This window comes from Bolinopsis microptera, chromosome 10 (genome assembly GCF_026151205.1).
Source record: "Bolinopsis microptera isolate Bmic1 chromosome 10, MBARI_Bmic_1.0, whole genome shotgun sequence".
In the NCBI taxonomy this organism is placed as follows: Eukaryota; Metazoa; Ctenophora; class Tentaculata; order Lobata; family Bolinopsidae; genus Bolinopsis; species Bolinopsis microptera.
The window spans coordinates 11,139,312-11,161,931 of NC_087081.1; the positions used below are offsets into that span (position 1 = coordinate 11,139,312).

Here is a 22,620-nt window from a genome sequence, read left to right on the forward strand (position 1 = left end):
AAAATGGCTATTACAGGGCTGTTAGAGGGCTTTTATGATTTTCCTATCAACAAAGACCTGGGTGGAAACTAGAAAGTGCTGTTAGATGGCTATTGGAAATGCATTTAAAATGGTTATTAACCGGCTGTTCGAGGGCTATTATCCGGTTATTATGTACTATCAGCCGGACGACATTGTACCTATTTGACTTTGTCGCAAAATATCACAATTGAACACTAATATGTTAACTTATAGTGTTATATTATAACACTTATAAAGTCCTGATGGGTAAAATCCAACAGTTCATTAATATAATAATAGTGCAAGCAAGTAGCAACCATATTCTAAGCGATATCCATAGTCGGGCAATGTTTTTGTGTCTCTCTCATATTACAGTATGTTAGAAGTATGTTATAAGTGTTGCTGTTGACTGAGTTTTAAGTTTTATTCAGTAAAAACTCAAGTGAGGCCAGCATTTTTTATAGTTGTTGCACGTTCTAGTTGGGAACAGCTATCCAAGATTTTTGTTGAAACGAATAAAATAGAAAGTGTGTTGAAACATGAGAAAACCGCGAACTTTCGGCACTGCAAACTTCACGTACAAACTCAGAATGATTATCTTGTGAATGGTTGGGTCGTGATGTTGCCTTTCTTACTCGAGTCTACCCATTAAAAACTAAAAATACAGTTTATCACAATTAGAAGCTCAATACTTTTCCGAGCACATTTAATCAAAGTTAATTCGCAAATATGTCACGTTATTATAGCAGCTTTTACTTTCAATAGATTTGGCTTTTTGGCCTTTTAGTTATTGTGATGAACATGTTTTTGCGTGAATGCACGATTCATTCTAGATTTGATGCTTATATCAAGGGCACACTGGTGCCCACTGGCCGTGCCCTTAATTCCTCGGAATTTGGTTTCATATGCACAACTAGGTGCTTATGTTTTTAGAATCCTTGAAACGCAAACGCCGTTAAACTTATAAAACTTTTCAGCAGCATGAGTGTGGAAATAATTTGTCTTGCTCATGTATAATTAGTTCATTCCTAAATCCTAATTAGAATTAAGAAATTGCCAATATCTCAGGTGGCTCCTGTTTCATGCCGCATTGCAAGTGGCTTGCTGTTTTAAATTTGATATTCATAGCTTAAATACATAACAGGATGCATGCTTTACAAAGCGTTTTTCCACCAGAGATAATTTGATTCTTATATTTCTTTCATCAGAATTTTTCCTCAACCTTCCAAATTCTATGTTATTTGCAATTTGCATGACATTTTTAGCTTGGCATATTGTGATTAACTAGTACGTTTTTGAGTGTCTTAATAAAAATTGTCACGAAGCTGCCGACTGCCTTGAAATGGAGTCTCACATGATAAAAGGCTCAAAGAAGGCTCCCAGCAGAAGAAAGAGCATAAATTCCTGGGTGTCTAGAACTTCTGGAAATTCCACCGGGAATTTAAATTCCTACCGTAACCGTAAGGTAATTAAAAGCATAAATTAATGAAGCCTTTCAAATACTGTAAAATAATCATAAGAGATGTTCCTGATTTCCATTTGGTTAGTGGAAATCCACATTTAATGAGTCAGCCGACCCATTAGACATCAGAGACATCACGTATGCTTGTTTTACCCACTCCCATTATAATTCAGGGATTTCTTTGATTCTTGGTGAGAGAAAGCATACTTTGCTAGTTTTATAGCCTGCTTTGAAAAATCTTGGGTGTTCTCTTATCCCCATTCTATCCCTTGCTCAAGTTTGATCATACACTATCAGTATCATGAATTTCGAGCACAACATAATTTATTGATAAGACCATAATACTCACCAGTTCAAATTGTCTTCAACCGCCTGACTGATAGCATATCTAGATCAGGCCTCTTATTAGTTTAATGAACTGATCAATAATTCATCTCTTAGATCCTTTATCAGCATTGTAGTTGTGGTATGAGATTATGCAGCAATTCTTGCAACTTTGTGCGCATGGGGCGCCACAGTTATTGGTTATGTTAAATTATATTGTGCATAACAATAGAGTATATTGGGCATAATAGTAACATAATACCAAATTTAATGTTACTTAATCAACTTGCTCGACATTAGACGTGTTATTATGAATGAGAACCCCGATGCTTAAAGAATAGCCTATTTAATTAATATTGGATGATCAATGGGTGCGCGGCAATGCGGCGGTAAATCACATAAAGGAGCTTCTTATGACTTAACATGGCGGATAGTTACTTTAATTGTTAAAGAATTAATATAAAGTATTAATAAAGTATAGAAATAAATAAATACAACAATAAAAGATTGGGCACCTATCTTCCGAGATTAGCGTTAATCTCGTTAGTTTACATTTTATTGTTGGTTCAGAATATTGGTCTGCAGTATACTACTATCCGTGGGCAGCGCTAAAACTAACGATTTCCAGCGATGTAGGATGCGTGATATCGTCTCGAAGATTAAAAAGGTAATATTATGTGGCTACATCAAAGTCAAGCTGCTTATAGATCAGTTGTCAGACCTGAACCTCACAGAAAAGCACTGAGGATTAAGATCTCAAAATCAGTCCGTCTTGATAGATTCAAGTCTTTACGGCTGAAGGGTATCAATATCGGGGATGTTAATATCAAGAAGGTAAGAAGCCATGCTGTAGCTACATCTGCAGGTCCAATATAACGCTTCAAATAATGTAAATCAGGAAGCAAAACCTCTCACATTCAAACTAATTGCCAAACCAAGCTGACAATTTTAATTTCCAAACTAATAAATCCTTGCTAATATCACTATTTAAGTTAAACAACGCTGCTTCACAACCAAAGTTTACCATGCTACAAAACTACTGAATCATGACATCATATAGAACCACTGAGAATACACCTCAGATATGAAATATACTAAACTCTTTCTCCTGTCATACCGGAAACAATCTTGTTACTGTAAGAGAAACGAGATAAGTGAACACTTTCACAATTCAAAATCATGCACTTTCCAGGTAATTAACATCGTACAGTAACTCACTTTAATTGTTATTTTGTAAAACAGTAATAGACTAGATAACGTTGAAAGTACACTATAGAAGATTCAGGGATATTTTCTAGGACTTAATTGCATTAATACAATAATGTATCCGCACGGTATATGGCCTAAAGATCGAATCATGCTAATTGCGCTCAACCATTACTGGCAAGTGGCAATATTTGCTCAAATTTGTGTGGCATTTACATAGAAATTAAACAGTGCATTTCGGAACGAGGTTATCACGGACACATGGTTTGCTGTGAGAATTTCGTTTTGCTCGTTTTTTGTCGTTGATCTATTTTATTTTGCATCCGTTTGATCCGCTTTGTTGACTTTTGCGACCCTCATAAGTGTATATTATCAAATGAGTGTTGGAACACCCTACGTAAAATGTCATATTCAGCTTGTACTTGCATACAAGTGCTCAATGTTCTGACTGACGAACAGGTGGATCGGGAATTTGCACATTTAGGCCTTGAATTGGAGGAGGACGAGAACATACTGATAAATCCAGATATGAAAAGGGAACTTATTAAAGCACGGCTTCAATCGTTGATGGATACCAAGTGCCTTGATCTACTGCTGGATGTCTCTTCCCCCATGTATGATGAGGGTTATTCGCCGACTTACAGTTCCATCAGTAAACGTTCAGCTGATTGTTCATGTAGTGCCATGGAAGATGCGTTGGATGAAATTGTTCAGAAGCTTGAAACTCTAGGACGAGAACATTCGTTATGTCAAAACGTACAAGAAAAAGTAATTCTGTTAAACGAGACATTCCTCAACTTGGACCATTTTGATTCATCTACTGAATATTTAAACGAAAACTCCGCTTGTTCTCCATTACAAGATTTCGTGACCACCAGTTTTTTTGGTCGTCCCAACTCAGTGGACACTGAGAGTCAGTCTGTATCGGACGGAAAAGCAACTTTATATCGTTCAAGCTCATGGAGCTTGCCATTCAGTTCCCCTTTAACATCACAAAGGACAACAGCAGAATCACTATCTTCACATCTGTCTAATTCAGATTCTCAGGACCTCAGTCTCTCACATATTTCTTCAATAACTGGGTTTGATAGAGATTATGAAACATTAGAGGTAGCTTGTAATGTGGAGCAAGAAGAGCACCATTATGAACCTTTAAGGTGTAGTCTGCTGGACAGTGGGTTCATGTTTGATAATAATTGTACAGAGTCACCCCACTACGAGCTTCTGCCACGCTTCTCCATCTCCAACACACCGGACAATGTGATTATAGAAAATTACTGCGTAGATGTTGAATACTGGTCATATGTTAACCCCGGTAAATACACAATGGGAAGGGTGAAGAGTATGCCAAATCTAGACAACTATCTAAACACCGCAGTTAACCCTGCTCAGTCAGTATCTCATGTTTCTAGTATCCTTACTGAACGACAACCAATTACCAAGTTGCCATCAAGTTCTGATTCAAAGTCTTCTGCAACATCATCGTCATCGTCTCCCAACCATCCCTTAGAACACAACGATACATTACGAGATTTGAAGGATCTAGACTTATCTGGACTAAAACAACAATTTGCTCGGAAAAGACTGGCATCGATATTTGAAAGAGGTCTAATCGAGATGAATCGGAAGGAGGAAAGAGGTTATTGGCTCAGGCTAAAGCTCAGAAAGTTCAAACGTGTAAGTACTCACAATTCACCTGCATAATCTGATGATTTCAGTCAGATTATCACAAAATAATCACTGTTCTTAATTAACAACGACCTTGGCTCTTTCGCTACCAGTGCCACCTTTGCGTCTGGGTAGATTATTTGCAATGTCAACGATTATACTAAATAACCTGGAAAGCTTCACATTATCTAAATATCAGTATTCCAAAGTTGTTTATACTAAGTTTTCGTTGTAATACCCGGGGGAATATGTCTCCAACAGGACGTACAATGGGTGCTAATTGCTAAGAGCAGTATCTGTGCTTTACTCCCTAGTCCCTATAAAGCTATGATAACAGAGAGAATAATATTGAATATTCATTTTTATCTGTTTGCATTTGGCTGTGCTAAGATTATTCTTATGTTTATAGTAGTTTTACTTTAAGCAGCATCTACAGTCAACATTAGGCCTGTTTGCGTAGTGGACCATTAGCAGCCAGTCACATTAATATGCTATAAATGTGGCGTAGAATAGTAAACCAGGAAATCCTTACGGCCTTAACGTGAAGTTGGATATAATGACCTGTATGTGATAATATATCGGACATTGGTATATTAACTAAGTGGTAACCTGATGAATCGAAAAGGTTCTTGAAAAGTGTCCTTTATGATCAATATTGAGGAATCTCTCGTAATAACTTAATAAGTACTCTAAATTTAATGAGCTAACCTGCATAATCTTACAGGAAAATTCCCAAATTCTATTGTTCGTACCTGACACTTTTCAATAACACTTCCGCTCTAACTTGTATCTATTTACAACATAATTAATCTGCTGACAATGTTCCGTAAAGGTAAAGTAGAAAGAGTAAAACGGAGTATAGTACTTATTCCTTTTTCATATTTCAGACCTGTTCCCTGATCCGCAAAACAGAAAGAATACATTTCTGTGGAATTTATGAGGTTCAAATTTATGAGTTTGTAATTGCGAGCAACCAACCTATTTCAGATCTGAATGGCTCGTTTAAAGTTTTATTTCGACCGTTTAAGGCTAGGAAACTTTGTGAAATTCTTACTCTCTCATTAGTTGTTCGCCCTCTCTTTTTGCGTTTAATCCTACCTTCATTAGGCTTCATTAATTCCGTTACCACGTTACTTGTGCAACTCATTTAATTACGCGCTCATGTACGGAAAGCACGTGCATAATCATCTGTGATGGGAAAATGGTTACTGAGTAACATAGGTGGGACATGGTTACCAGGGACATGGTTACTCAATACTGGGTAACATAGGTGGCTCACCGCTCACTGGATATAATTATAAAATCCCGATTATACGGATTTAATGCATTTCTACATTTACTTATGTACCTTTTGTTATATTTGGGGTTTTTATCGTAGCTGTGGGAGAGTAGTTGCTCAACAGTAACCTAGTTAGCCGATCAGAAAAGACCAAACTCGTCGCCGAACCATGCAGAATCTGAGAATTTATCTGCAGCTTAGTTTTGCCGTGCAACACTTACCAAATCGAACACAAGAACGCTTATCTGGTTTAACAGTACCATTATATCGGATGTTTTCGTTTACTAACGTTTAGTTGCTCGTTTTATCCGTGTACTGTACTACTGTAGTCTATGTTCTTATGTCAACGATTTTGTTACTCCGTTTTCAATGCTCATGTTACGTAATGCTCATAATGCAGTTTATATTGGATCGGAGGAAAGTTCCTTGGAGGAAAAATCTAACTCCGTCGGAGAAAAGGTAAGTCATTGCTCCGCACTAATATTTGAAATAAACAATATTTATTAATTATCTGATTTCGAGAATGAACCAAGACGTTTGATGGTTTTAAAACGCGAGCTTTCAGTACCAGCCTTTTATCGGAATACCATTATATATGTGGAGTTATGTTGACTATAGTACGTTGACTAGCACACTTTTCCGTTAGGCCCAGGGCTACAGCATGTCCAGGCAAGGTGCTAGGATATGGGACACACTTAGCTACCAGTTTTTATACCAACATAGGTTAAAATATAATACCACAGCCGTGCTATGGCGCGTATAACTACAGTCCTCCAACTTCAGGGAAGCCTAGCCATGTTTTTGACCAATTAGCTCTCCGTCGAATATTTATTAGTCATTTATGTAAAAGCTTTATCAATTCATCCCACCGAGTGCTGCACTGATTTGACATCAACTTTATATCGACTGCAAAAGTCAGAGTCTGGTGGAAATAGAAGTATAATATGTTAAACCAAAATGGTATCCTCAGCGAAAATAACTGGATATTTTTGGATCACTTTATCGTACTACAGCTCATCGGGAATGGTTTCATTTTATCAATGGGTGAGTAACCCCATATGGGCCCATCATAAATACGTGATAAAATGAAAGCAGACGTTTTACAACATTGTTTTTTCGTCTACAAAACAGTTTCCGTTCTGTAGAACCGAATGGCGTACCGACTGTCTGTGTCTGCAAATAATTGGGTTAAGTTGCAGCAAGCAGGCGAGACTTGCACCCGGGTAGGGTGATAATTACTGGCCCAAGCATTCACCTTAAGTTTAACACTCCAAATTCCTTCCTCAACGCCACATTGGTCTTGGGCCGTTTTATATTGTCTATTTACCATTTTGCAGTCTAAGGTGTAAAGCACAGGCATGTCTCGGACCGGGCCTGATTTTAGTGCCAATATGAGCAAGGCAGGTGGAAAGGTAGCAGAGAGGGTGAAAGCGCCTCGCCCCCAGCGACCAATATCTGGAATGCTATCTAAAGACAGGGTTTGTAGTTACTTTTTAGTTTGTAGTTACAAACTACAAACTGTAGTTACTTTTTAGAGGGGTTTGTTATTTGCTGTTATGTTTTTACTCAGGTACGGGACTTCTGTCGAATTTTTTGTTTCTGTCTGAATATTTGAGGTTTTAAGTTAAATTCTTTATTGCCTATTCGCGGTAAGGACGGAAGGATTTGCAGTGTTAAAATCTATTACGTCGAAGTGTTTATAGTAGCTATTCATGGCCTGTTTTGAGTTGATATAATAATAATATAATAACATGTTAAAACGAATAGGAAGTTCGCAAAAATGAAATTAACACCTAATTTCTTTCCCGGATAGGCTTAGGAGACAGCCAGCAATTTTGAAGAACTCTAAAATGAAATCTGGAAGACAGTAATTTGTCACAATATTTGTCATACTCATAATATCTCTTTACTATCAAATAGTAGCGTACTAAATTTTGTGCAGCTCTTGAGCGATGGAAGAAATTAATGAAACAAATCTGTAAAGTTGATCTTCCTGATGCAAACGATTTAAACAGTTATCTTATGTCAAGTTTTGACATAAGACTAGCATTTAAAACGTCAGCTCTTCCTTTAAAAGTTAATGGTAATATTCTCATAGTTAATAGTAATAATATTCTCTTTGTACACCCTGCACGTTTTGTTGACAAATCTTATTATAACAACTCTTATTGATGCTGATAAGTGTATTACAATAATTATTATTACATTACATAATTTTGATCACATGAGAATCTGTAGGTTTGACACGAAGATTAATGTTAATAATATATAACTTTACAATGGTCTTAGCCGGATTGTCATTGCCGGCTGTAGACAATGGTAAAATTACATGATTATAACAAATTCTCACAGTAGCTGCTGGCTGACTATTTGACACTATCGGCTATATAACACTTTGTACTTTATTGTTTCCTATCAAAGGATTTTCTACCTTCAATTCCACTTTTCTTTCTACGCAGTCTTCAGCCCTGTCTAACAATACAAGGAACTATTTGTTAGAAGAGACTCATAATCGGTAAGCATTATAATGTAGTATACTAATAAGCTCAATTCTTTGAATTTGGAGACGGTATTAAGTCTCCTATAATTTAAATCCATTAAATAACAGGTCTCCATAGATTCTTTAATACTTGATTTATTCCATAATAAATTGACTAATAACTTACTGATATGATGAAAGCAATAAATAATATTAATAATATGATTTAAATCCATTAATTAACAGACCTCCAGAGATTCTTTAATACTTGATTCATTCCATAATAAATTGACTAATAACTTAATAAATCCATTAACTAACAGTCCTCCAGAGATTCTATAATACTTAATTGATTCCACAATAAATTGACTAATAACTTATTGATAATATAAATAATATAAATAATATAGGAGGGGACACAAGCTATGCCAGGCCAGGCAACGCGTCTGCCAATAATTTATGTATAACCGATTTTATTAATAATGATATGTTACCAATGTTATCGACAAGCAGGTTTGTCTATAATATATGGAGACAGGAGACATATAATGGGTATTGTGGAACCCGTTTAGGTCATTATGTATCTCCATATTATAAATAGCATTTTCCACCTTGTTCTTGACCAGCTCAACGATTTCATTCTTAGTATCGTAATGTGTAACCTTAATATTTAGGCATTAGTACCTAGGGGCTGGGTGTTTACCGTTTATTAGTGTCTCTATTTGTTGCCGTGTTGCTAGTCAACGATTCAATTAGAAGTTTACAATGGGTAACCTCAATGTTTACTGGTTGGCTGTTTGCCAGATATTACTTACTAGTTTCACTATTTGGAGAAAAGTGAACACTTTGCTAATGAGTACAAATATCAGCCAGAAAAACTAGGAAAGTCCTGCAGAATATCCCCAAATCGTGCTTCAAATCATAGTGGTAAGACTAATTCATGGTCAAAATTTACTACCTATAATTATAAAATCAATCAAAATATTATTTTTGTATTATTCCTTACATTTATGATCTTCATTAAATCGTCAGCTGTTTTAAAAACGTCTGTAATTTTTCATTTTTTAAAAGTTTTCATTTGATATTTTCTTCCGTCTTGTTTCTAAGCTGAATTCAATCACTGCACGGAAAGCAACTTTATGTCCTTTTCCGAGTATTCAAAAGGTTCTTCGAGGTATGTATTAAGAGAGGATCTCAGGTTTTACATATTACGTCAGCTGTACCCAAGACGGAGAGGTTTTTATTTGACCGATATGCTGACGCTGAATACTGACGGGAGGTCTGGAAAGATCTTACTAACGTAATATATGAACGATCCCTAAAGAGAGGTTTCGGCAGATCTTGCTCGCGTCATACCCATAGGATGATGACAAATGATTAGTTATGGGTAACGGATAACAGTGAAATGTGTCTGCTTCACCTGTAGTTTGAAGTAAATTATATGACCCGATGGAAGGGCCGGGTGCTAACTGATTCTGTAAGTGCGGAGATGATCGTGATTAATAACTGAAATTGGTACTAGGTTGACCTGTCAGATATATTATTGGGTAGAGGCGGACCCTACCGGATAGGCGGATAGTGTGTCTCTTACAGTTTGCCACCTCACATCTGAATCATAATCCTGCGGCTGTGATAGATGGGAACCAGGTGTCTGCATTTTTGCTTATAATAACCCCCCGTGATAGCATACCCGGGTTTTGTTCATATTTGATTTGGTAGGTCTAATAAGCCGGCCACAATGGCTCCACTCAGTAAGAATACCAGAGGTTCTGCGGTCCTTAGCAGCGAAAGTCTGCTGTCCAACAAACAGACAGCGTTCAGACGATGGTGTTCCCGGCTCACCATTCCCCAGGTGAGCGAGTTGCTTCTGTGTGCCGTGGTGTTGTTCAGTGTTCACTTGTATAATGTTTAGTGTCAGGAGTAAGGGCTGCGCGCGTGTTGTTCAATTGGTTTATGTTGTTCAATTGGTTTGCACTTCACTAAGGTGACTTTAATAACTTCTTCAGTGACTTCAGTGCCACTTTCCATTAGTTTATTATTATAAAATCAGGTCTAACAACAGGCTCAGACACCCTAACACGTTGGTGCCTTGCGTTCTTAATGTTCACCAGTGCCCAGGACAATTGTCACTTTGACCACGGCTGCTGATGTCGTAATCTAATTCTTGACAGGCTGAATCAGAATGTAGAGTTATACTGGTAGGACGTAGGTTTAACAGCCAAGTCTTTGAGTCACTAATCGCTATATTAACAGATAACTTATTAATGCCTTATAATTGATTCATGACTTCTATAATTCCATAGAAATTAATTAAGTATATCTTTCCTTTGCCTCTTGGTGCTCGAATTCGACAGCCTTTGTCATGCATAAAGTTGATTAAGACTGTTTAGATATCATGAGCTTGACGCTACCAACCATTTAAGGGCTAATCATAAAACTTGGTTTTTCAATATTTATAAAATCTTACACACAATAACGTTCAGGAAGAATCTTTGCATTGTCAAAAAGTTAATACTATTATGATATAAAAAAGATATGATATCCCCGGACTGTTAATTGTCGAGGTCACCACGGCCACTAATACTATATACGGAGCTGCCTCCTTTGAGCAATAATTACGATCTTTATTTAATTTATTTCATCCCTAGAACCGGTCTATAATCGAGAGGTGATCGGACTGTATCAACGTTTTTCAAATCAAATCATAATAATGATCGATGCGTTTGTTCATTGTTAAACTAAGTAATGGCGAATAACTAAGTCATGGGCTAAATGTTCCGTACCATTCGTTTTGTCCGAATAAGGTTTTTGTCAGTAAATAGAAAAGTAGCTATAGCTGTGATCCTTTTATTTAGACTAATTCGAAGTAATGTTGTGAGAATACAATATTCAATTTAAGAGTTTAGTAATGTGCATAATTATTAATTAAGAATAAGAGGCGACTAAGGATTAACTATCAGATCGATTAATGATTAATTAATGAGGTCAAATGCTGACAAATTAATCCCCTAATCCTGTAATATCATGTCCATCTGCCCCACCGTTACGGCATTACGTTATAACAAACTCGCATACACATCATGAAGCCACCAATTCAGAACATTTTGAACTCCTTTTTTTTTCTTTGTCGGCCAGTATGTGGTCTTAATAGGTAAAACCACTCAAAGTACTACTAGGACCTGCCGCGTTCTGTGGTTCTTACTTGCAGTATACTTATAGGTACTAAGGACGTTTTAAAACCATAAAACAGATCTACGGTGACTTACCCAAACTACTTAAACTTCTTTTCTTGACTTACCCAAACTACTTAAACTTCTTTTCAGCATATTATAATACTATCGACTATTTAATAGTCCTGGCCTATAACATGAGCTAAAAGTCTTGTTTTAACTGCACTAGCGTAGCCTAGATGTACAGTGAAAAGTCCTCTCATGTCACTGCACTAATACTTATACCCCAACTCTCTCTATCTCTCTCTCTCTCTCTATCTCTCTCTCTCCGGTGTTGAGTCGTGCACCTTTACAAGCCAGCTCACTTTACAACAGTACTTCTCCCAGTCGGGCCGCACTGGAGCTCCCGTAATTGTTGGCTTGTTTTCCTAATTAATCGCAGACAGTGCAGTGTCCGGCCCTCGAGTCTAGTGGTCTGTGTGATTTACCTATTTGGTAATTCTCTTGCAAATCCGGCCACCAGCCCTCACGCGCACAGTTTCATCGGCACAACAATTTTATCTCCGTTTTGGTGCGTGATCCCCCGAACACTGTTATCTCCGTTTTGGTGTTTGGTACGTGGTTCCCCCAATCACTGCTGACTACACCTGTTTTTAGTGTAAGATAACGTGTATTTGAGTGATGGAGTTTAAAAGAAAGAGGATCCTATCGCACGATTTCAAGCGACAGAACCACCGGTATGACCTGCTGGAGGGTACCGATTCTTACGTCAAGCTCCCGAATGTTGTGAGTAGATATTTTGAGTAGTATAGCAGTAGTTGTTAGATAATTGTTTGGTATTTGGTACGCGTATAGCCTATAGGTGCAGCTCATTAATTGGGCGTGGTCGTGCTGTTTGGTAATTAGGGGACTGATTACAGGGGTAATCCGTTGGAAACATACATGTATTCAGGAGGAGAAGTAGATGAAACTTGAATTAAACATTTACTGGGGTACTTGAACTGGTAATTGTGGCACTTGATTGTCCACCGTGTTATTATTATATGTTCTGTCTCGTCTCAGATGAGATGTTTTATTTTAATCAGGTCTTCTCATACTCATAGATAATGGGATAACACAATTCAATTGAACTATTTTGCCTATAATTGTTCACCCCGCGCTGTGGTTTTCCGAAGAACCGATTCTCTAGTTAAGTTTAACACTATTTTGTTTATTGATCGTACATAATTACTTAAGTAGTAAATGACTTGAACATTTCATGTTTTTAGAACATTTGCCATGTTTGTGTGTTGCTAAGTACGTGACGAAATTTGGTGAATTTGATTATGGAAAATGTTGCAACCTTGAGTCGAAAGTAAAAAAAGTTTAAACCACTTGCAGCCACAAAATTATTATAAACACTTTCCCAATTAGCCCATACTCGCACTCCAAAACAAGTAAGCTTCGCAAACAAGCTATGAGTCAGAGTAGATAATGATCCTGACCAACCTGTCTGCAGACCCACCGACTTACTAATAATCATGAACACTTGCCAGGGTGGTCACTGATTGCACTGTTTGGAAAGTACGTCTTGCAGAATTTCCTTCTTTTGATGCTGTCTGACGTGTCAAGATTATTTCTTTAATTGGAAGTGACCATATCTAAAAAAGTTTCACTAAAGTGAGCAAGTGAATTGAAGCTTTGACGGAGCCTCGGACTTTTCATCGAGCTCTTCTCGTTCACTTTTCCTGCTGTAATGATTGTTTCGAGGCGGTATATCCTGGAACCAAAGAAAACTCGGTCGCAGAAGAAAACTCTGCGGAAAACTAAAGCTCAGTTTCAACTCTTACTAGATGACGGATATTATGAAGCTCCTCCAAAGACGATGGCAAGTGGATTTCAAAACCATATTTAGTATCTTGATTAACTTAATACGCCTATTTAAATTATCGTAACATTGTGCCGTTTGAAAAATCTCAACGCTAGTGATTGAGCCTCTGCTTCGACACGCATTCGCAGTATAATAACCAAAACATTGTAATATTTTGCCGACTATAGCCAGGGGCTATTTTATAGACATGCCTTCGAAATCGTCGTATCAATGCTAATTATTATGATTATAATCATTACTAATAATATGTCATAGTGCTAGGGGCGTATCAGCACATGGTGTTGGAATCCTGAGCGTAACGGGTTTGTTCGTTATGGTCTCCTAAACGTTGTGTACCTAATTTCTGGTTATGTACCTAATTTCTGATTTTCTTTCGCCAAATCCTGGCTGTTGTATGAGACGCTTCAACTAGTATTTACCATTACCGCCATAAATATTCATACAATTTCATTACTCACGAGTCATTCAACTATGTTCAACTGTAAACACATGAATAAAGCATACCGGTTGCGTGCACTCATAGAATACTGCCACGTGCCAGAAGCTCTATTATATGACGCATACAGTCAGCTAAAGCTCCATTTTATTACCAATTTCACAGAATTCAAACAGACAAGCTAGAAATTATATTTAAAGTTAGTATTGGAGATGAAATAAATGGACTGAACAGAGACTGATCATTGTACACAACTTACTGACTAATATGACGTATTTAACAGGTAAGCTGCAGGTATATAAACATCATAGACAGAGAAAGGAGTAAGGACCTGTATTACCTCAATAGTCTATAATATTTGAACTTCATTTGTAATAAGCAATTGTTTTGTCCCAATTCTGACGTCATGCTTCGTCTCTTTAGATGGGATTGATCACGGGTCAACTTTAAGGTTTAAAGTAAAAACATTTGCTTATCGCCTCCCCAGCAGAATCCACATCTACATTTATTTTATTACTATGAGCTTCACCAAACAAACAATTGACAATCCAATGATTGCCAGATTGCATTTTAAGGTTTAACAGGTTATTTTTCACAACTAAAGAATATTTCATGTCAATTGCAAGTAATAACTATTAACTTTTTGAGAACTTCTTAATTCTTATTTATACACATTAATCAAATCTATAGGTAGTATTTAAAGGTTAAATGGTGGTTCTTGAATATTTATATAGTTGGTCGCCATATAATAGTGGGTCACCAAGAGAAGGGGAAATTATTTTGTTATTTATTAATCAAGTGAACTGGTCAGTGCTCGTATCCTCCAAAATTATCTCATATAGATTACAGATTAATAATGCGTAGGTACCTATAATCTTGGTTATTATACATATTAATATAGATTTATGGAGGACCTGACGGCATGTCATAATTTTATTTGTTACAAATTAAGCTTGTATTTAAAGTATTAACAAAGCATACCATGGTAACCACGTACCATGGTAACCACGTACCATGATGACCACGTACCACGGTAACTTACCACGTACCATGATAACTTACCACGTACCATGGTAACTTACCACGTACCATGGTAACCACGTACCATGATGACCACGTACCATGGTAACTTACCACGTACCCGGTACCATGGTAACTTACCACGTACCATGGTAACCACGTACCCGGTACCATGGCAACTTACCACGTACCATGGTAACCACGTACCCGGTACCATGGTAACTTACCACGTACCATGGTAACCACGTACCATGATGACCACGTACCATGGTAACTTACCACGTACCATGGTAACTTACCACGTACCATGGGAAAAAAAAGCCGATTCTAGATATTTTACCTGTATAAGAAACCAATAAAATATGGGCGTGGCCGGGTTAGGGTTTGCAACCGATATTATCGGCGATAATTTGTGAAAAATTCATCATAGGTTATCGGCGATAATTTCTAACCGTTAAACCGATAACATAAAACATTTATCAACTTTGGAGTCCTGCTGTGATCCAAGTTCTTTTGGAATATTTTGAAACTTTGCATGCTTATCGAACTATATATAAAATACCACTATGCAAAAATTTACGGTGATTCAATATTGTATGCGCACACAACGTCCGCTCAAAGTTTGCTCGTGCGAAAAGTGAGAATTTTGCTCATTCGTGATTTTGAATAAATTCTGCTTTCCCACGACATTTATAGATGGCATTATATATGAATTTAATGCCAACTTGAATGAGTAAAAAGTGCCATATTCAGTCAGCTATCGACGGATATGCCTACCTAAACACAAGATAATGTTTTCAAAGGTGAAATTTCGAAATCGTTGAAATTACCTCCTTATTAATGAAGTTATGAGTTTACTTTTCGACTTTGTAAATTATCCTGACATGATAATTAAAAAGAGATTATATTTGACCAGAACCCATAATCATGGGTAGAATGTTTAATGGACCGCTTCAGTGTCTCTCTCTCTCCCAAACAAAAGGAAATGATATTAATTTGAATAACTGTCCGCAAATGCATATTGATACCGATAATGAAATCGGTCGCTCGCTTTTCCCATTCATTTAAAACTGTAATAGATTAAGAAGAACTACCCGAAGGCAGCTGTACTCGGCAATAAAGATTCAATAAACAACAGCTAATTGGACACTTACTACCACCCGGCTTATCCCCAAATACTAGGTATCGACCCGAAAGCAACTCAAAGCTAATAGATTTTTACACAATTACAGCATGTCATTTGTAGGTTTACAACCTACCAGGACGCGCGCCGAGTTGGACTCGTCGACGGTCCTAATATATGGAACAGATCTTATACGAGTATCACCCGTTAACATGTCATGGATAGAATTAATTGGAACTTTATTACAATTCGTAAGCTGTGAATGAATGGGAAAAGAGACCGACCAATTTCATTATCGGTATCAATATGCATTTGCGGACGGTTATTCAAATTAATATCATTTCCTTTTGTTTGGGAGAGAGAGACACTGGCGCGGTCCACTCTATCCATAATTATGGGTTTTGGTCAAATTTATTAACCGAATTTGCTACTTAAATCAATGTCATCCTTTCATTGTTAAATTAAAATATGTAAAGTTATTCACATTTCATTGTCATCTCTTATATTATTGCTCATTTGTCCTGCACTTGGTGATCAATCATTTCAACAGCATATGTTTCCCAATGCAAATGGCCAATTTCCTTAGAGTAAAATTCTATTTGAATTTCGCCAATAAGACTTCTAAGTAAAGTTACTAGTTTTTCTTTGCACATCTGTAAATTGTAATTTGCACGCACTTGAATTGATATTATCTGATTGCTTTCTAAATAAATTTACGATGCCGTTGTGGAATTTCAAATTAATACATGTTTAGAATTCGTGTAACAGTACCTCAGGACTTCCGTAATCCTCATTCACAAAGGCGACGAAGGTGATGAAGGTAATCATCTTTTAGAACATTTTTACCCCCCTTTCAAAACGTTTCAAAATCTTTCAAAATCTTTCAAAATCTGAGAATCTTCAAACTTTGATTGATCCACATGATTTTTCAGTTTAAGACAATAAACAATTTTTAAAGACTATGTACATGTGTCATATAACAGAGTTTCCCGAAAATTCCAGATATATTATCGGATTACGCACATACATTTATTAATAACTACCTTATCGGACCTTATTTGGACGGACATTAATTGAACGCTGAAGGCCCTAACGTTCATTTTAATGCCCGTTCAAATAAAGTCCGTTCATTTAAGGTCCGTCCAAGTTAAAGTCTGTTGAATTTTTTTCAAAAATTTGTCCACTTCGAACTTTTTGTCCAGAATATGACAACTATGGGAATTTTATCGTGCCCTAAGTTAACGACGGAAAGGTTCTCCTTGGTCTGCCGAAGGCACAGAAAACTCTACTAGTATTTGATGTTTTCAAGGATCACTTGGCGGAAAATGTCAACGAAATTATGGCACTCAACATGAACAACATAGTTCATGAGCTCGTCCCCGCCAACATGACAAACTTATAGTTGTTCCACAGCCTCTAGATATTACGGTAAATCGTGTTGCCAAGGACATTTTCCGACGTTGTTATAGTTCATATTACTCATGGGAGGTAATGAAACAGTGCTAGGAAAGCTCCACGTGATGTTAAGGTAAACCTAAATTTGTCTAAGATAAAACCACTTCACGCCGAATGGCTTGTAAATGTTAACACTGAAATGCAGGACCGGGGTAGTTTGATTTTTTTTTAATTTCCATAAAGCTAGTATAGAAAACACTGATGCTTTAAGCATGGACTATTTAGTATTTCATGCAGGAAAACCCATTCGATGAAGATGATATGTGATATTAGACACTGATCATGTACACATATTTTAACATTTTTACTGCTTAACGACTTTTCTTACTTATAAAAAATGGATTTAAAAATCATTTGCTGAAATAAAACAACGTTTTAAAAAATGAAAAAAACTCTGATTTTTGATGGTTTTCAATGCCTTCTAGCGTTCATATTAATGTCCGTTCATAATTATGTCCGTTCATTTAATGTCCGTCCAAATAAGGTCCGATAAGGTATAAAATATACCAACTTTTTGAATTGACAAAAAATATGCAGAATTGTGTCAAAAGGTTCGCCAAACCGGATAATTGATCGATCTCCGGCCGTTTCCCGGTTTCCGGTCCGGCAGCCAAAATCCCAGACCTGTCGTTTCTTAGAGCTGATGTACACATACAACGACTAATCGTTCTCTGAAAAAACAGGTGTATCAATATGATAGACCAATGAATAGTGAATACTGATACCGATTAAGGGTATGGTTGGCGGAGCCGCCCTGACCGAAGAGTATTCTGATTGATAATCACATGTTCGTTTTTAAGGACATATAAAATGCCATCATTAGCCTGCCGTTAAATAGGCTATGTACGTTTGCATTGTTATCACGATGGATCAAACTATTTTCACTTATACGTACAATATTAAAGTTTATTGGAGGACAACACAAATTATATTCCATGACAATAGAGATTCCTAACTTATTATACTAAAACCCGCATGCTGCTTGATTATTAGACTAAATTCAATTCACAATTATTCTACAGTTTGAAGAACATAAAACTGACAATAGGTGACTAGGATAGCTTTTCTATTAGTGCGTTGTTGATTAAGTCTCACTTTGATTTCCACTCTGTCTAATTTCTTTGACGCAGTAAAAAATGTGTGCTGTTTTATTTGCTCAAAAGTAAACCTTGGTGAATTCGTATTGGTTATTTTAGATAATTTCCGAAATTTGCAAATTATTCGACACGCATACATATCAATTTGCCACATATTTGCATAAAAGTCGGCATCTGTTTGATGCGAGTAACGTTCATTTTTAATTACAAGTACTACCTTCAATCGGACAAAAAGATGAAATACAATTTCGAAAGTTCATACAAATTCAACCGAATTGAAATGCTAAAAGACGCTTAAGAATTTATAAATTTTCCAATCGAAGTGTCAAATTGTCCCCAATCTAAACTATCTTTAATTGATTTTAATTGTAGTTAAACATCCTTCACGGCTTCCTCGTGTGCTGACTTAGATTGTTTTTCGTTAGTAGTACTAGTAGTACGTTATAATTTGACTCAAAAATGAATTCGGCCAAATTATGTTTTTGAGCTTTTCACCGAGAAATGCTGTAGTCAGAGTTTGGACTGGCTCACATGGTCGTGATCTGATTACATTCTACATAGAAAAGAAGCCTGATCAACTGCAGTCGACGCTTACATTATCAGGATGACGAATCATTATGATGAAGGCTCTGAAAGAAATACAGCGACTGTAACCACTGTCGAGGTCAGGCGAGTGAGTTTCAGATCGAAAAGTGAGGCAACAATGAGGCGATGGGCGATGACCTCGTTAAAAAATATGATACCAGAAAATGAAGAAGGCGATCCAGATGATCCAATGAATTATCCCATGAAGGCAAGTGAAGCATTTTAAGTTATTTCGTTAACATTTAAAATGATACCTATACAAGATTATGACTCCTCCTCTAGATTTATCAACAGCTTTTTCATGTCTCATCACCGAACATTTAAGCTCTTTCGCGTTTTATATGATAAATTGTTTGGATAATATTCTTTGGGAATGGGAATAATGAAAAAGATCCATATCATGGGTCATCTGAAAAGCTTAGAATTCGCAGCATATCCCTCAACTTTAAATTGTCTACCGAAGACCAAGCAGTAGCTATAACTATCGCTAATAACATAGGACCATTAAATAATATCCACGACCGAGACCATTGATAAATGATAAGACTCTTCGCCCAATTCCAACGCACCATGGGAACAGTCTAATGTAACACTAACTAACAGTCTAATGTAAAGTTGGGTGTCCAACTTGAATAGATTTGAACGTGATCTTCTCTGCAGAATTTACCCTGATTGCCATAAGGGACTAAGGAAAACTTACACACGTGTCCTACTGCAGTACTGGTTCCCTGATGTTGTTACATCCGAAAACGTGCACTTATAAATACTATCCAGACAGTTGTTGGGCCAACAAGGAAATTGTGCATTTCAAAAAGAGACCACTCTCCGGTAGACCAACTTTCTGAAGAATGTGCCAGATAGGATTGTTGAGTACCCGGATTAGAATAAATTAGTTTCAACTATACAAGTGCTCAGACATGTTAGTTCAAATAGTGGTCAACTAAATGAGAGAGAGGGGGGGGGGGGGGGAGAAAGTCTATCCTTATCAATCGGGCTTCTTGGCTACTGCCTTGATTTACTTTCTAACTGTTTGTTCAGTGTATCTGCGTCAATTTGACAGAAACCAAAATAACACAATAATAGAATACGTCACATATCTGTCAGCCTCTTTGTTCTTAGTGAGAGCGTATATTCACCTAGTTTATAATTATATGGGGTCTACACTAAAATCATACAATGCAAGATCCCCGTTCAGATAGAATAGGATATGTGTTCCTGTGTTTGCCACTTGTTTGGAAGCAACCGAGTCTATACGATATGTACATATGTAAGGGTTTTTAACACAGTGGAAAAGTTCTTGCAGTTAAAACCGTGAAAGTTTGAAGTAGATAAGAAACCAGTGCAAGACAAAGAAAAAGACTGAGGAGTTGGCTGATTAACATTGTGAGGAAGGGGTTTAACTTTATCTTTTCGTGTTCTTAAGGTTGCTACAAGTGGGGCTTATTCTGCAGTTATCATATAATATTCTGCAGGTATCTGATTCCACGGCAATTCAGTAGTGTGGCATAACACGGTTAAGGCACGGTTAAAGGCACGGTTAAGGCACAGTTAAGGCACGGTTAAGGCACGGTTAAGGCACGGTTAAGGCACAAGGGTTACATAAGGCACGGTTAAGGCACAAACTGCCCAAAAGCAACCATTATGGTCGCTTAAGGCACGGTTAACGCACGGTTAACGCACGGTTGGGGAAATATAACATATAAACATAAAAGTGGTTGGGGGTTAACTGCCCAAAAGCATTTAGGGATGGGGGCGGCAGCAGAGTGTCGAGTTCCTCTTCGAGTTACCATGGTGAGTAAAGTAGTAGTATTTTTAAGAGTAGACAATGAAAAGATTGGATGGTTGTGTTGAATAAAGCTGCGTTTATATACAACTGTGATAGAGTGACAGAGCTTGTTTATTTCGGGATATGATCCATGTCAGCTGATCAACGAGATCTGTAAAATTTACAGATCGTCACATTCAGATCATGTGCCTTAGTTAACCACTTGTATGTTTATAGGTTATATTTCCCCAACCGTGCGTTAACCGTGCCTTAAGCGACCATAATGGTTGCTTTTGGGCAGTTTGTGCCTTAACCGTGCCTTAACTGACCGTGTCTCAACCGTGCCTTATGTAACCCTTGTTCCCTAGCCGTGCCTTAACCGTGCCTTAGTTAACCACTTGTATGTTTATATGTTATATTTCCCCAACCGTGCGTTAACCGTGCCTTAAGCGACCATAATGGTTGCTTTTGGGCAGTTTGTGCCTTAACCGTGCCTTAACCGTGCGTTAACCGTGCGTTAACCGTGCCTTAAGAACCGTGCCTTATGTAACCCTTGTGCCTTAACCGTGCCTTAACCGTGCCTTAACCGTGCCTTAACTGTGCCTTAACCGTGCGTTAACCGTGTTATGCCACACTACTGAATTGCCGATTCCACGTGAGCCTCTTAGACCAATTATCTATTCGTATCGTTTTATCTTAAAATGTTGTGATATCAGTTGTAAATTCTGCACATCAACCTCCACATAATGATGAGTGAGCAATGAGTATCACGTACATCCCACCAACTTGTAAAACAATCAGACAATACAGACTAAACACTGTTCATTCAGGTATTATAATTCGATTATATTATTATATACCACTTTCAAATACGTCGTGGAATGTTATTATAAAATAGCTGGATACTATTTGAGTAGTGAATACATGTTACAAGCTATCGATACAGATTACAGGCCTTATTTTAACGTGACATAATAATACAGCAAGTGTGTAAACTCTTGGAGTAAAATCTTAAAACGGGCGTTCATTTTACATGGCGTGAGGTTGTAGCCTAGGCCTTATATTCTAATATCATAATAAGTTATTATTATCTTACAAATCATGACTTAAATTTGAATAACATCTTCAATTAGTACAAAATCTGGTCGGCTTGCATTTTGGAATTACATCTAATTTAGATTCTAAACTCGCCATCGTAGTAAAACTTACAAACCGGAGGCAGGAGTTTTGCCGACAATTTGTTCATGAAATCTGCAGATTAGTTTACAACCAGCGCGGTTGTCAGCAAACTTATAACTTTTGTGGCAGAATGGTGTGGACAAGAGATTTGGACTGAAGTTGAACCGTCTAAAAAGAAACATTTTTAAACATGATTTTGAGTTTTAGATCAAAACCTGGTAGGTATAGCACATTGTTAATCATTTTATGATAATTATAACTATCATTACAGTTATTAGAGTTAATGAACAATGACATTAATGATTAATATACTTGTCAGTACAGTGCGTCAAGTGCTATAAAAGTTCCACGAAATACCTGACATTTAATCAATTAAAACACATATTGTTCCGTTACGCTTCTCATAATTAACATTCTATAGTACCAGCGGGCCCAGACTCATGACTTATTCAACAGATTCGGTATAAGCACTCAGCAGTCAGCATGTATAGACCCAATATAT

The 22,620-nt window shown here is 37.1% G+C and overlaps 1 protein-coding gene across 2 annotated transcripts in view; it reads left to right on the forward strand.

Moving 5' to 3' along the window:
* LOC134822390 (potassium channel subfamily K member 16-like) overlaps positions 1–22,620 on the forward strand; it is a 66,038-nt gene that overhangs the window by 16,707 nt on the left and 26,711 nt on the right. The window contains exon 1 of one of the 2 annotated variants that reach the window (XM_063833422.1): positions 2,381–2,453. The exons of the other annotated variant lie outside the window; for it this stretch is intronic. Within the exon in view, the coding sequence (XP_063689492.1) occupies positions 2,424–2,453 (30 nt within the window). The 5' untranslated portion in view covers positions 2,381–2,423. Of the gene's footprint in view, positions 1–2,380; positions 2,454–22,620 lie in introns of those variants that run through there. 2 annotated transcript variants of the gene reach the window in all.